The sequence below is a fragment of the Solanum pennellii genome, chromosome 1 (assembly GCF_001406875.1).
Source record: "Solanum pennellii chromosome 1, SPENNV200".
NCBI classification, from domain to species: domain Eukaryota; kingdom Viridiplantae; phylum Streptophyta; class Magnoliopsida; order Solanales; family Solanaceae; genus Solanum; species Solanum pennellii.
The window spans coordinates 4,206,929-4,222,419 of NC_028637.1; the positions used below are offsets into that span (position 1 = coordinate 4,206,929).

A 15,491-nucleotide genomic window follows, 5' to 3' on the forward strand; every position below is an offset into this window, starting at 1 on the left:
AAATTCTAATGTTCGGGCTTCACTTTTAACTCATGTATATTTACTTTTAACGCATGAGCGCCATTTTTGACTCATGCATCTTACTTTTAATGCATGAGCTCCATTTTTAACTTATGATATTAATATGGGAAAAAAGTCTGATATACCCCTCAACTTTGTCATTAAGAGCTGATATACCCCTTGTTATGAAAGTGACTCATATATACCCCTACTTGTAAACAAATGACTCACATATACCCTTTTTCTCTAACGGAAATGAAAAAAAAATAATTTCAATCTAAATTTTTTTTTTCTAAAAAATATAATCCCATATGAGTAAATTTAATCCTCGTCAAACATATTTTTTTGACTTTTTTTTTATTTCAATGACTAATTTATAATTATTATTTTGATAATCAAATTTATTTATGTTTCACTAATATTCTTGTAAAACTTATTGTAGATGGCCGAATTTTTTTTTCGAATACGAAATTAAATTACAATACAAAAAAAATAGTTTTAATTTTTTTTTCTTTAAACTAAGGAATGAAAGAAAAAAACAAAATAAGAATAAGAAACTCAAATAATTATAATAAAAGAAGTCAAAAAATAATTTATGTATGAAAAAAATTAAAATATACCTTGAACTTTGATAGAAGAATCATATATACCCCTAAATAATTTTATTTTAAAATTAGAAGTAATAAATATAAATTTAAAACTAATTTTTTAACTTCCGTTAAATGAAGGGTATATGTGAGCCATTTTGTAACGACAGGGGTATATGTGAGCCGTTTGTATAACGGTAAGGGCATATATGAGTCACTTTTATATCGAGGGGTATATCAGCTCCAAATGACAAAGTTGAGGGGTATATCAACCCTTTTCCCTATTAATATTAATGCACAAGCTTCACTTTCAACCTTGCTAATAACTTTTAACACAAGGCTTCAATTTTTAACTCATATCAATTTTTAAATCATGGTAAGCAGCAATGATATATGAAGATTTCTTGAAGAACAAAATTATCAAGCATATGAAGGAGACAAATCAAGTTTTGTCAAGAAAATTCAGTCAAAAGGGGAGATTTGTTAGAGTTTTGCCCTGATTTTCTTTCTTTGTTTAAAATTTATTTTTTTCTTAAAGAAAAATCAAATTATTACCATTAATGCTTTAATTTTTTTGAAAGAAAAATATAGTTTTCTTCAATATTAATTTATTCTTTTCTTAGAGGAAAATTCTGAAAATCAATAATTAATTGAAGATCCCTATTCTCATAACATAATACAATAACTTCCACAATGTAGACGTTTAAGAGTTTAGTTTATGGGGAGATTTATTCTCTCAACAATTTAAAATATTTTTCTTTTTATCATCAGATTATTTCTTTTAGTATAGTTTTATTTGTTATCTAAATCATCATCATACAATTTGTAAATTATAAGCTTTCGCATGACGCCATGATCTGTTTCGAACCCAACAATTGTTCCCCATGATCTTGTAAAGCTATAGGTATTATTCCCTTAAAGAAATACAAACATTAATGTATGAATAGTATCTTTCATAATGGTCGAATCACTACTTATCGAAATAAAAATAAAATAAATCGCAATGTCTCTTGAAGAAATTTTCTAGTGTTGATTTTATCTTATATATAGTATATAAAGTTATTTTTTCACTTCAATTTTTTTAACAGCGTGAAGCGTATGAATTTTTAAATTTCTATTTAGCGAAAAAAATTGAGATCAATAGATAATGAGAATTTAATTCTAAATTAAAAGTATTAAAAAAATTATACAAGTAAAAGATATATATACTCAATTTATATAAATAAATTCGATTTTTTGGCAAATGCTCATATTTTCAGTATTTCCATAACAATCATGAATGCCTTAAGGGAAAAAAGTTTTTCAAAATTAAAAATAACAAAATCTCATATAAGATCAATAATATCTCAAGAATGATTAAGAATTATTATTTAGAGAAATCAATCGAGTACAAAACATCTCAATCTATAAGAAATTATCGAATGTTCTCTTTTTCTAACTTTATTGAAATTCAAATACCCCTAAGTTCAAGATTCAAGAACAGACTTTAAGCAACTCGGAGGTAACTCGATGCCGGTGGCGTGTCCAATGGCATTAGCACACGATGCAATTGTAGGTTTAGTATTATAATTAATCAAATCAATATCATTAAGATTAATTATTTGACAAGATAATGAAGAACTGCAATTAAAATTCACTGCCACCAATGAATTTGAAGTTCCTCTTATGTTGTTGAATGTCACATCCTTGATTTGCACTAAGCTTTTCTACAAATTAAAAAAATAAATAAAATGAGAGTGAAATCAATAAATTAATACAAAGTATAAAGCTTATACAAATTTTCATATTTCACATAGACATATTTGTGTTTGGGATACTAAAATATGTTCAATTCACAAAACAAAACAAAAAAAATAAACTCATTTTCTTGTTTATTACTCCGTCCTTTTTAGAAAAGAATGATCTCATTTCCTTTTTAGTTTGTTTAAAAAAGAATGACGTTTTTTTTTTGAAAACATTTTACTTTTTGTTTTCCACATGACATGTTTAAGATCACAAAATTAAAAGATAATTTTGTACATTTGACAAAACTTTAATTTAAAGCTACAAGCTTCAAAAGTCTTCTTTATTTTCTTAAAGTCCGTGCTTAGTCAAACTAGGTCACTCTTTTTGAAACGGAAGGAGTAACAATCTTTTTCAAATATCTTTCATATTCAAGAATTTCACCAAAAAAAAGAAAAAGTATTATCCAAAAAGTTTATTTTTTATTGAACATGTCTTATGAGTTCGGTGGCAGAGTCAGGATTGGGAGTTTGAATGTTTAAATTTTAGGACGGAAGAGAAAATATTACAAAGCTTGCTTGGGGTTTTTAAAATTTAGGACAGAAGAGAAAAATGTTACAGAGTATGCTTAGGGGTTCTAAATTTTAGGACGGACGAGGAAAAATATTACAAATTATGCTTGGGGTTTTTAAATTTAGGACAGAAGAGAAAAATATTGCAAGACATATTTATTTTTTTACAAAAAATACAGAAAAACTTTTATCGATAGTAGGGTTCAAACCCACAACACTAGCATGGAAAGCATTTCCACCACTAATTCCGTACCACAGAGTCATCATTCATCATTCAATTTTAGTGGGAGGTTTAATTGCAAGTTAATATACATGCATATTTTTTTTAATTTTCTAATACAAATAAAAGAAGTCTACGAAAAAGCTACTGATTTCGGATTCATTTGAACCCATACCCCCCCTCCCCCCAAGTAAACATAATATATAAAATTTGAAGATGAAATGAAGGAAAAAAGAAATTAGTACCTTAATATTGCAAGTATGTGAAGGACAATAATATTGATCAATAATAATAGGATTATCCACCTTGTCCATTATAATATCCTCAAAATATATATTTGTAGCTTCACCAACATTTGATGATGCCCAAGTCTTAATCCTCATTCCATTTTGAGTAGCAATAAGAGTACAATTTTTCACATGCACATCTTTAACAACTTCATTTGGTTTATTCCCTAAGCTTCCAATGCTTATTCCATGGCCAGGACCACAAGTGACTCTAGAAATATTAACATTTTGACTTCCAGCAAATATAGATATACAATCATCTCCAGTACCAATATTTGAATCGAAAACTCGAATATTCGACGATAAACTAATGTGAATTCCATCAGTGTTGGGACTATCACTTGGTGCAATTATATGTACATGACTTAATGTCACGTTATTGGAATTATAGATATCGAAATGGAACATCTTGCTATTGATAGAGTGTATACCATGCACAATTGCATTTTGGATAGAACTCAATCCAATAGTCTAAAAAAACATTGAAAATAATATTTAGTTAGTAACTTCACATGCACATAAAAGAAATTAATTGTAAACCATAAAAAGATCAAGGAAATAACACAAGCTTTATTAAATTAAACAGAAAATCGAATTAAATCGCTTATTCTGATAGGACTTAAAGAAATATTTGGAGCACCAAGTTTATAAAATCCAAATTTAATTAGTTTGATTTGATTTACAAATTTAAAAATTCAACAAAAATAATTTAATTTGATATTTGAAAAACTCGCACTAGTGTACCTCAATTTGTGACCTTATAATAGTACAAAATCCTTTTTTTTTAATTTTTACTTTACCTTTCACAAGAGGAGGCACAAAACGAATACAACAAAATAAGAACACAAATTAATTTAGAGACCAAAATTAAAATTTAATTGTGTCAAATAATGATTTATTTTCACTTCAACTTTCATCTAATGCTTTATCAAATAAGCATTTAAAAAAATAAAATAAAACAGATATATATAACGTGAAATTCAGTATAACTAATCTTAATCAAAGTAATTTAGACAAAAAAAATATATTGTAACTAATGAAAATTGGTAAGTACTCCTTCATCCTTAACCAAGAGGTCTCTGGTCGAGAATTCTAAAGGACATAATCGCCTTTGTAAGGGAGTGTTTTACCCCTTAAGACCTCCCAACACAAATTCCGATTTAATCGGGACTCCAATTTGAATACTAAACACCGAGTGAAAAAAATAAAACTAATGAAAACTTACATAAGGACGAGTTGCACATTGAGGTTGTCCCCAAGCAGAAGCTCCTTGACCATCTAAAGTTCCACCCCCTTCAATCTCTAAGTTATTTATATGTTCAAAAGAAATCCAAGAACCCTTGCAAAATATATTAGGATTTGTTGAAGCTTTAATAACTCCTTGAATCTTAACAATCAAGGATCCTTTGCATGGTCCAAAAAAAGTTACACCATATATCATATATGTTCCTAGAGGTATCAAAAATGTAGCTTCTCCATTCCATTTGCATGCATCCATCCAAGCTTTCAAAAATACCTTTTATTTATAAAAAAAATTAGTAAAAGAATATTTAATTAGTCACCAAAATTTATTATATCTACATTAATAATGACAACTATATTTACTATCAATAAATGTCGTGGTAGAGTGGTAAGTATTACTTTATTCTTAATTAAGAGGTTTCGGGTTTGAGTCCCTTTGGATGTGGGGAATCCCCTTTCTTAGGGAGTGCTTTTACACCCACCAATGTGGGACTTCTGGTGCAAATCCAAATTTAGTCAGACTCCTCTGAGACCTTCGGTGTAAATTCATATTTAATCGGGCTCTATTTTGGATATTGAACATCGGATGAAAATCGATAAATAAAAGAAGAAGACATCACTATATAGACTTGAATAAAATTAAAGATACATTAAAAAGTAAAATGAGACTTTTACTATGTCAAAAATTAATTTTTAGCGACAATTAATCAACAATAATAATTTAATTACCGCCGAATATGTTTTTTTCATGGAAATTAGTACATGTCGCTAGCACTTATAGCAACATTTGATGCAATAATAATTAACTAATATTGATAAAGATGTTAACACCTTTTGTTAATATGCATATTAATTGTTGCTAAAAACTATTTTTATTATAGTGTTTGTGTGTATATATATATATATATATATATATATATATATGACAATTAATTAAAAATGCATTAAAAGGTAATATGAATTGGTTCTCACCTCACTATCATCTGTCACTCCATCTGCTTTGGCACCATAAGAAATGACACTAAATATTTTGTCATCAGCATTAGTGCATACAAAAACAAGGCTTAATATAAAAACTATTTTCAAACAAAATTTTGAAGCCATTTGTGTTTTTTGTTTTGTTCTTTGTTCTTTATTTTTTCTTTTTTTCAATTGGTGTTTATATAGACCTTCTTTTTTCCTTTGACTTTCCAGTTGACTCAATTATACTTATTTCAGATTAAATTATTTCCTTACTAGTGTTGACAAGTATTATTTTTGGCAATTTACATTAAATTATCACACCCAAAATATTTGTTTGGATTTAGTGAGTTGCAAAGAAAGAAAAATGAAATTATATCATGGTATGTTGAATGAATATCATGGTAAGTTGACTGAAATACCAGTCAACTTATATAAAATAGTGACTAATTATTTAAATGTCAAAGATTTTGATTACTATATCTTGATTTTAATGTTCGCTTTGGGTGATTGATTAATAAAGAGAGTTGTTTGTACTTTATTTTGAGTATTTTTACATGTATAAAAATATAATTGAGCTGCTTCTTAAAAAGTCAAAGTCATAATTCTTTATTATACAAACATATGTAAGTTTAAAACTTGAAGTTGACCAAACTATATTAAACTATTTACAGTACCATGAAATACCAAAATCGATCTACAAAATATTAAAACATACCAAATTAATTTGATGTGATAGTAAAATAATATTTTTTTAAAATCATAAATCAAATAACGGTATCAAACTTTTCAAAAACCGTATCATGCTCACCCCTAGATTGTTCTGTTATTTAGTAGACTTAATTTTTTGAAAATTAGTGTCATTGTGAATAGGGAATATTCACTAAGTAGCTCAAAATTATATTTTGTTAACATCATTTGTGAGTTGTGACTATAGATATATATGTTTTTATCAATCAAATTAGATGATCTCTCATTACACTGCATATACGCAAAATCAAAAAGAATAAAAATAAATATTGAGTGAAAAAAATTGCGATTATGAGCTGATTGTGATATACGATAATAAAATTGATTATGTCCGTCTTGGTCCTTATATTCCTTTGTTTCATAGCCCTTGGGCTATTTACGAAATTAGCCAATTAAAAAGTCTCAGATGTACTAACATCACTTTTTTGATGCAGTCATCAATTCCCCCGAGAGGTCACAATTATCGCAAACAAAAATATTAATGATGATCCACGTGCTTTTACGAATTTCATCTATATTAAATCCCTTAATATCATAATGGTTTATATAGTCATGATCATCCACTAAAAAATTGACATCAAACCCAAAGGAAAATGGTTTTAAGTACTTAAATTGACATGAAATTCTATGGAAAATAATTTCAAATACTTGAATTGACTTGAAATTCGATGGGAAAAAACAATTTTCAGATATTTATTTATTAATATATTCACATGGGTATATGGCCTCGCTAAGAATTTATTAAAAAATAACTTTCACATATAGCAAACACAAAAATCATATTTGTATGTTATAGCTAGTTTGCATAATTGTGCTTCATAGCAAACATAAATATGTATATTTTGCTATAGATATACAAAAGAAAGCAGTTGTATAATTTCGCTATACATATATCATAAAACAGTTGTATAATCATCTTTAGTATACATTTGCGTTTTTGTATAAAGTGAGAGATGAAAATGAGCGAGCGAGATCTAGGAGAGTGACAAGCGAGATTTGGGAGAAGGGAGAGGGTGGAATGAAAATATATGTATGTATACGATTTTCTTTCTCTTTATAAAAACACAAATGCATTTTTATACATTTGCATTTTGGTAATAAAGTGAGAGAGGCGAGCGAGCGAGAATTGGGAGAGTGGCGAATGAGATCTGGGAGAGGGATATATACAATTTTCTCTCGCTTTCTACAAACACAAACGCATTATACATTTGCGTTTGTATAAAAAAGCGAGAGAGGCGAGGGAGAGAACAAGAGTGACGAACGAGATTCACCTGGAGAGAGGAGAAATAACAACAGTTTGCTATGTGCTACAATTAATCAAACTATATTTATAGCATTTAATTTAAACTAATAGTTTGCTATTATATACAATATTTCTTTATTAAATAAACATTTCTCTAAAATGTTTCTATGTTGGCAAAGGATGAACTTATCTAGGGAAAATTACGCGATTAAGCAAACTTATACTACTAATTACTCATCATAACTATAATTTGCTATAATTACCACTCATGACTAACTTTATACTTTAATTATGTGGGTATACTTCGAGTTCGTATAAATAACCACATTTTTATATGTATAATTCACCAGAATATACAAATACATATGTATAATATACAATTATCTAATCAATATACATTTACAATTCACCTCTCTCCCACTCTTTGCCCTCTTTCGCTCACCTCTCTTCTCCCTCTCCCAATCTCGCTTGCTTTTTATACACATTCATATGTATAATATACAATTATCTAACCAATATACATATACAATTCACTTCTATCCCACTCTCTGCCCTCTCTCGCTCGCCTCTCTCCTAATATCATTCGTCTCTCTCCTCCTCTCCCAATCTCGCTCGCTTGTCTCCCCTCTCCCCCAATATCACTTGCCATATATACAAATACATATGTATAATATACAATTATCTAACCAATATACATATACAAATCGGATTGAGTCTTGACCCGCTCAAGTTTACTTTGGGCTCAAATGAGTTGAGCTCAAATGGGCTAAAAACGGATTGGGTCATGATCCGCTTAATCTCAATAATTTTAGCATAGTGATATTTAACTTTTATAATCACAATTTGAATTTCAACTCAAGATTTTTTTAAAGAAAAAGTAACAAATTAATAGATAAATCCTAAAATATGTTAAATAGATAATAATTCATACCTTCAATATCGAAACATATTTTAATACAAAGTTTTAAAACGGATCGAAATTAGAGATCCAATTGTGCTCAATTGTAAATTCTCTTAAAATATGTTAAACTTGAATGTGTTGAGATTGAACTCGATCCAAATTATCTTAAACCCAACTCTTAAAATTCTGAATGGATACCTATGTTTGGGTTCATTTTTGACACCCCTTCAAAAAGTAAATTAAAAATTACTCATTTTTCAAATAGAAATTTTACAAAAGAAAAATAAAAAAAAAATCCTCCATCCTACCAAAAACGCGCTTAATTTTATATTTAGAATAAGTCAATTAAAGGACTTAATCATACTGGAGAAAAAAAGAAAAAAAAATATTTACTTTCTGTATTGTTTTCTAGAAGAGAAGAGGGTGGTGAAAATAATGATTGAGAAATTACTTTTATTTATTCAACTTGGGTTTATAACTATGTTTAAGATATGGTTAGGTTAAGATTTATTCAACATGGTTAATTTTTTTAGGCCAAATATATAAACAGATCCCTAAATTTATTGGGCTTTTTTTTTCAGGTACCTTAACTATGTCATTTTTCTATTGATCATTGAACCACACATAATTTGTTCCTTTAAAACACTGTTGGTTGATTTTGATCGATTTTTCTATTGTAAATGCCTTCAATTTTGTTCGAATTGTAATAATTTTGATTAAATGAATGAAGACAAACCGTGTTAGTCTCATTTGTTTTCTAATGTGTTCAAATGACATAAGTAAAACACAATTATTCTCGAACATTTTTACTTTCAATTGGACTAATGAGTTATGGAACAACATATATATCCTCTATCAATACTCCTCACAAATCTGGTTCCACATCAGACAACGGTGTTTGTTTAAAAGGAACAAATTATGGGGGTTCAATAATTCAATAGGAAAATGACGTAGTTGAGGTACCTGAAGGAAAAATCCAACAAGTTTAGGGATCTGCTTATGTATCATAAAATATTCTTTGGTAATCTTAGTTAAATACTACAGTGATTGATTGGGGTAGATAGCCATTGAATTAGAATTTTTGCTAAAATACTTAAAAAAACAAAAAGTACATATAAAAATTTAATTTTTTATATTTATTATATATGCATAAAAATAATTTTAATATTATATATAACGGAAAAGGGCCTAAAATACCCTCAAAGTATTGAAAATGGTACAAAATTACCCTCCATCCACCTATTGGCTCCAAAATACCCTTCCCACCCACCTATTGGGTCCAAAATACCCTTGTCATCCACCTTTTGGTTCAAAATTGACCACTTATTTAACGGTTTTATATTTAAACTATTTAAATATTATTTTAAATACGTGGCGCTCAACTATTTGTTATAATTAAACTTATAAATATAATTTATAAATTAATCCAATACCCACCCATTACTAATTAAACCCCTCCAAATTATAAACTCGTTACATTATTAATGAAACAACAGAAAGCTACTGCCAATTGAGTGTTTTTAAAAATTTGAGGCGAAAAATATCTATAGAAGTAAATTTCATACCTTCAAGTGTCTAAATAAAAATTACCGATAAACTTAAAAGTCTAACTATGTTCATCTTAATTATTCTTACATCTCAATTATGTGATGTTACTTCATAGATAACTTCTTTTCAAAATAATATATTCAAGGTTTTAAAACAAATCATAAATATTTATAAAATTATATTTTAAAAAAGTGCATGAATTAATTCGGGATGTATTACTTCTTTACCTTTAATCATAAATTTCTAATTCAATCTTGAAAGACAATCCTATTAAAAGTGTCCTCCTAAATAAGCGGCTCAACCTAAATTTAATTGGGGCTTCGATTCGGACTCGAATAATTTGGACGTCATTTTCAGGAATCTATAATTTCGTCGTGTTTTAGTAGTGTTTATGACGATTTTGATATTAAAATTGGATTATTAATTGGGTGGGGTTTAGTTAGTAATGAATAGTTAGTAGGTTGGTTTATAAATTATATTAATAAATTAAATTATAACCAATAGTTGAACGCCAAGTATTTTAAAAAATATTTATAGAGTTTGATTTTAAAACAATTAAAGAAGTTGTCAATTTTGAACCTAAAGGTGGATGACAAGGGTATTTTGGAGCCAATAGATGGATGAAAAGGGCATTTTGGAGCCAATAGGTGGATGAAGGGTAATTTTGTACCATTTTCAATACTTTAAGGGTATTTTAGGCCCTTTTCCGTATATATAAAGTGAACCTAGTTGCACTTTCTAGCTCAGTCATTGACCTGAGGATCAGTAGAAAATAATATTGTTTATGAAATTTATTTTTTTTTTTCATATAAAATATTATTTTTTTATTTTTAAAAAACGTGTATGCTTCAAAAAAAAATATGATTCCAATTTTTTTTAATTAATAAAACATGATTTTTTTTCTTCTAAAAAAGACAATTCCTCCGTACAAAAATCCACCCTAAGATCTACATATGTACTCGTACTCTTGATATAAAAATATATTTATAATTAAGTCACTCGAAAATAAATTTGTGTTGGAATATGTATCTAACCTAAAAAATAAATATTTTTTTTGTTTCAATTTATAGGCAGAGGTAAGTGAAGAAGAAATTGATAGAGGTGATAAGACAATGGTATGATGCATCTTCAGATAGCTAGGATATGATTTTAGAATTTTTTTTTTTGAGAGAATAGATATTAGGATAAAAGATTAATATATAGTGTACGCTATGTTATATTGTGAAATTTCACGATATATATTTGTTGTTGTTGGGTCTCACTAACTTAACAAAAACTTGTAATATTTTATTTAAAAACTCATTTATTTGAAAGGTTGTGTTGTAACATTTTAAAGTCTTTTCATATTTCTTTAATAGAAAAATTACATGAATTAATACATTTTAAAAAATAATTATTAATTTTAGCGACACTTTTTGTTTATTATCATTTATAGCAATATTGTGATAAATTTGTAGTATGTATTAAAAGTGAATTATTATGCAATATATTTGAATTATAATTGTTTTTGAAATATATTGTGTTTGTTTGGTAAAAAAAAAGTCACATTGTATTATAAGTGTATTAAAATGTATTATCCATCATTAAAACTTGTATTATATGTGAATAATAAATTGTTCTTTGTAATATGTATTTAACTTGTATTATAAATGAATTAAAAAGTGTTCAAGTGAAAAAAAAAATATTATCGCTATAAATGATAAATATTTTTTATAACACATTTATTTAAGTTTCTCATATTTCTTTAATCTTGTGTCAAAGTGAAATTACATCACATAAATTAAAATCGAAAGAAACATAATTCTTTTAGTTATCAAAGAACAAATCACTTGATTTTTTTAATCAATTTTTCAAATTTAAAACTCATCTTCAAAACCATTTCAAAAGTTGATCAAGTATATACTAACTATAATCAAACATTATTTTGAATTTCATTTTTTGAAAAATCCTGGCCAAATAATCCCTTTCATTCTTCAGGGACAAATAGTCCCTTTTTAAACTATTTTTTTTTGTTTGATTTGTTTATAAAAATGAGTAATTAGTCTCAACTAATCCTCCCTTTAAATCCTCACAATCAAACTCTCTCACAAGGCCATATTCAGAAAATTTTTTTCTAAAACATATATATTCTCTTTAATTCTTATTTATTTGATTTTTTTTTTTAAAACATATATATTCTCTTTAATTCTTATTTTAGAAATTTTTTTTCTAAAATAATGGGATGCAAGCAAATTGACAAATCAAAGCCAAAGCAAAAGCATAAGAAGGGATTATGGTCTCCATATGAAGACCAAAAGCTCAAAGATTATATCCTCAAACATGGTCATGTCTGCTGGGCATCTGTGCCAATCAATGCTGGTTAGTTAATTACTACCCTTCCTTCGTCTCTTATACTAAAAATAGATGTTCATTATTACTTGTTCAGTTTTCGAAAAAAACGAAATATCATGTATCAGTAAGTTTCTAATTTATCCATTAAATTTATTTCAAAGGTGAATACAATAAGATTATCATTTTATTAATTATTTCTTGGCGGGATCTGTCAAGTCGATTATTAATAAGTAAAAACGAATGAATGGAGTACGTACTATGTATTCATTGTTTACTCGATATGCGACCCTGTCTTTATATTTTTTACGTTTCAGATGTTTAGTACTGAATGTGTAGGATGTTTAGTCCTGCATCGATTGTGGGAAAGAAACTGAGACTCTTTATATAGATTTAGACAACTCTCGCCTCTAAAGCTAATTTTTGGAGGTTGATTAGGGCTAAGCCCTATTTTGTTTTGTCACTGTATTTATCATGAAAATGCCATATATTTACAATTGTTAAATTTTGCTCATAATTATATTGTACCAAAATTGTATTTGTCTTTTTTTCTCTTATTGAATGGTTGACTATTTTTTTTAACCCTAAACACTTTTCTACTTCTATTAAGTACCAATACCAAGATATACAATTTTTTTTTTTTTTGACATCCTTGTAATTACCAGTAGAATTAGCATCAATGGTAGCCCTTTGTCTATTTTTAATGCTTCATTTTCACAAATATTTCATTCAAGAGGTAAGGCAACTATTTTATTTAATATAATACATCACATACTCCCTACATATCCATTTCATTTTAGGGGTGACGATGTTTGAGCTATAAAAGTTCAAGGAAAAAAATTTAAAGAAAGACTTTAGAAAATTTTAGTTTTAATTTTAAACATATATCAACTCCCAACTTGACATGTTATAAAAATAAAATTAAAATTATTTGAAGGTATTTATTTTATTAAAATTATTGAAAGGAAAAAAAATATATTTTAAAATAGAGGAACTTTGGCTTATGACAAAGGTACATCTATAGGAACAAATAGGATTGCAACAGAAGTCAACAAATAATAGAATTTTCTGTTATGACAGAGAAATTCAACTCAATATAAATATACAAAAAAAATTTATCAATTGAAACACTCTTTAAATTATATAGTTGACATGAACCTTTGGTATTTCTATCGGGTGTGAACCTAGACTGTACGATATGATTTACGAGAACTCAGTAATTTTTATTTATATCTTATTTATATTAAAACTAATTATGAATGCAATATTTTACATTAATTTCTCTTGTAATATTTTTCTATTTTTTATTTAATTAGGGTTGCAAAGGACAGGAAAAAGTTGTAGATTGAGGTGGATTAATTATTTAAGACCAGGCTTAAAGAGAGGGACATTTAGCACTGATGAGGAAGAGACTATCCTGACCTTTCATGGCATGTTAGGCAACAAGTAAGAATCCTATAAGTACACTTTTAGTTTAATAAATATTTTTACGTAATCTATAGGTTATAAATTTGAGCCGTAGAATTAATTATTAATGATTTTTATAAGTTGACTTTATAATAGTCCACCTTACTTGGCTTCAATCGACAAATATCGTAGAAGTTGACTTTTTTTCAAGTAGTGAGAGACTTGTTAAATTATTGTGACAAGTTAATTAATATAATTGGACAATGATTTATTTATCTTAATTATGTCTTTCATTTTATTGGAATTCATAAGATATCAGAATATGTCAAGATTCCTTTCTTTTGACAATGGCCAATTGGTGGCTTAGATTAAATTTTATATGCTAAAATGAATTGAATCAATAAATAAGTTATTATATAACTATTTAAAAAACAGTTATATGTTATTGATTTCAGACTTTATTTTTTAAAGTCAATAATTATTGAGTGAATTGTCTTGTATTACTAAGTTATAATTAGTTGAGTCGAGATAGATTAAGTTAAAATAGACTAAATAATTGGTCCCAATTCAACCACCCAATTTTATCAAGTTTAATTAATTTATTTGTTTTTATATATATTAAAAAAGTTAATAAAAAATATTCTTTTTATCGTAGTTATATACTTTATCCAAATCAATTCAATTTTTGGGTGAGCAGAATTTATACAAATCAAGATAAGTTAATTTAATAAATGAGCGAATCATTTCACACTTAAACATCAAATGATGAGACATTAAATATTTTCATTTGCTAATTTTGTTAATATATGTGTAGGTGGTCTCAAATAGCACAACATTTACCTGGAAGAACCGATAATGAAATAAAGAATCATTGGCACTCTCATCTAAAGAAGAGGATGCCCAAATTGGTTGAAAATGAAGAAGGGCATGCTAGAACATATACAATTGAAAATGGAGAATCTTCACCTTCCTCAATGAAATTGACTTCCCAAAATTCAAGTAATATGGACTCAATTGAGCAAATAGAAGGTTCATTATTAGCAGATACAGATCAATCTGTATCTGCTAATAACGAATTTGCAAAAGAAAAATACAAAAAAAATTTACCCAAAGTATTATTTTCTGAATGGCTCTCATTAGATTGGTTTAACCGTCAGAATTTCAAGATCATGAACACAAGCAATCAAGATCTTTCTACGAATAACATTGGATGCAACAATTCAATGTTCCAATTAGATACTTTCGCGCAATATGATCCAATACTAGCGATGAATGAAGTTATTACCAATGACATAAATCGCGATTTTAACAATATGATTCAACAACCACTCAAGTTTGAGGATCAAATGTTTGTCAACGATTTTGAGGAATTTATATTTGGGGAATTTAATAGAAACGTCGATGATGTACATATAAATTATATTTTCTAAGTGTTTTACCAAATAATGTTAGTAGATTTTTCGTAACTAATAATGCAGGACAAGAAAAACTAGTAATGTTATCATGTCCTGTTTTGCTCTTTTAGTTAAAAGAAGCTTGAAGTAAAAAAATAAATAAAGCTAGCTAGTATATTTGTTGTCATTTTTTCCTTTACAATATGCTAAAAAAATGCGTTTTCTCGCTAATGTGAATCTAACATTTAAAATTTATTGATTCTCATCATAATTTTAAGTTAAACGATATAGTAATAATTGGGTTCACATTGAAATATTTGTAGAAATTTT

At 27.3% G+C, this 15,491-nt stretch overlaps 2 protein-coding genes across 2 annotated transcripts; one reads left to right on the forward strand and one right to left on the reverse strand.

The window, feature by feature from the left end:
* Positions 1–2,053: 2,053 nt before the first annotated feature.
* On the reverse strand, positions 2,054–6,577 carry LOC107016662 (polygalacturonase-like). The gene is made up of 5 exons (XM_015217068.2): positions 6,571–6,577; positions 5,603–5,706; positions 4,614–4,904; positions 3,347–3,859; positions 2,054–2,293 (listed from the first exon to the last, which is right to left on the reverse strand). Exons 1-5 carry the CDS (start codon positions 6,575–6,577, stop codon positions 2,054–2,056), a joined length of 1,155 nt encoding a protein of 384 aa, XP_015072554.2.
* A 5,671-nt stretch (positions 6,578–12,248) lies between these two features.
* Positions 12,249–15,197, forward strand: LOC107016670 (transcription factor LAF1-like). The gene is made up of 3 exons (XM_015217072.1): positions 12,249–12,390; positions 13,677–13,806; positions 14,582–15,197. The coding sequence occupies exons 1-3, from the start codon at positions 12,249–12,251 to the stop codon at positions 15,195–15,197; spliced, it is 888 nt and encodes a 295-aa protein (XP_015072558.1).
* Positions 15,198–15,491: the final 294 nt, after the last annotated feature.